At 40.9% G+C, this 1,044-nt stretch overlaps 1 gene segment (V, D, J or C); it reads right to left on the bottom strand.

The window, feature by feature from the left end:
• Positions 1 to 634, bottom strand: part of LOC103609023 — a 1,785-nt gene extending 1,151 nt beyond the window's left edge. Inside the window, 1 exon segment of the V gene segment in view lies at positions 572 to 634. Coding sequence covers positions 572 to 634 — 63 coding nt within the window.
• Between the last annotated feature and the right edge of the window lie 410 nt (positions 635 to 1,044).

Below are 1,044 nucleotides of genomic sequence, written 5' to 3'. Positions count from 1 at the left end.
CCCTACAGTAATTTCAGGCAACGTGAAAAAGGCCAGTCTCCTCCTCAGGCTTCTAATAAATTGAGGGTACTTCAAAAGTTTGTGGAAAAACAGAATTAAAAGATAAAAATAAATCTTTCTGTCTGAAGGTGGACCAAGGGTAGATTGTCCACCTAACTGGGAAGGTGTATCAAGGTGGAACAATGAAATAGGCCATTCCATGTGATAAACCAAGGAACTTTATTGAAGGGTAACTTACTTATACAGAGTGATGAGTTGGCTAGACAGTGACCCAAAGGCATATGTCAAGCTCTTCTCTGTGCTTTCTCAAGGCTGAGTTCAGGTTTATACAAGCAGTTGTACTTATTGCTGTACTAGTACTTAATCATTCCTTCTTTACAGTCAACAGGCGGTTCCAATCTATTGTTCCAACCACCTTTCTCCTAGTTACTACATAACTGAGCAAAGCTTTCACAAAGTCATAACAAGTGGTTAGGGCCTAAGATGGAGTCAATTGTGCTCACAGTCTCACACTTTCCATTAACTTTCTAAAATACCCTAGTATTTACTAAAGACCCTGTCCCCCAAAGACTTCCAACTCACAGTCCAGCTGCAACCACAAGAACAGAAACAAAGGTCCAGTAAGTGTCTTCATTGTTCTGCCCATTGGAACTTGCAATCTGCAGCCACAAGAGCTCTATCTATTATCAGATTATCTCTTCCTTTCCTACAAAGCACAGTAGTTTCTTAAACTGTCTGCACCAGGCATCTGCTTCTGTGGTTTGCCTACTCTCACAGAAGCCAACCAAAAGGAACCTTTAGCATAAAATGTTCTGCCCTCTTGTGATCAGACCCCCAACTGCTAAACTAATGGGGCAGATTCTCTGACAGACAAAACAGCCATGGGTAAAATACAGTCCTTTGCCTGCGCTAAAATGAAAGATGAGGAGAGCCACTTCCAGAAGGACAGCAATGACTCCAGTCACCTTTCTCTATGGAAATTTTTTTTTTAAATTTTATTTTGTCGGTATACAATGTGGTTGATTATTGTGGCCCATTACCAAA

This window comes from Galeopterus variegatus, unplaced genomic scaffold (genome assembly GCF_000696425.1).
Source record: "Galeopterus variegatus unplaced genomic scaffold, G_variegatus-3.0.2 Scaffold9096, whole genome shotgun sequence".
Lineage (NCBI taxonomy): Eukaryota > Metazoa > Chordata > Mammalia > Dermoptera > Cynocephalidae > Galeopterus > Galeopterus variegatus.
This window is presented reverse-complemented; position numbering and strand designations above follow the sequence as displayed.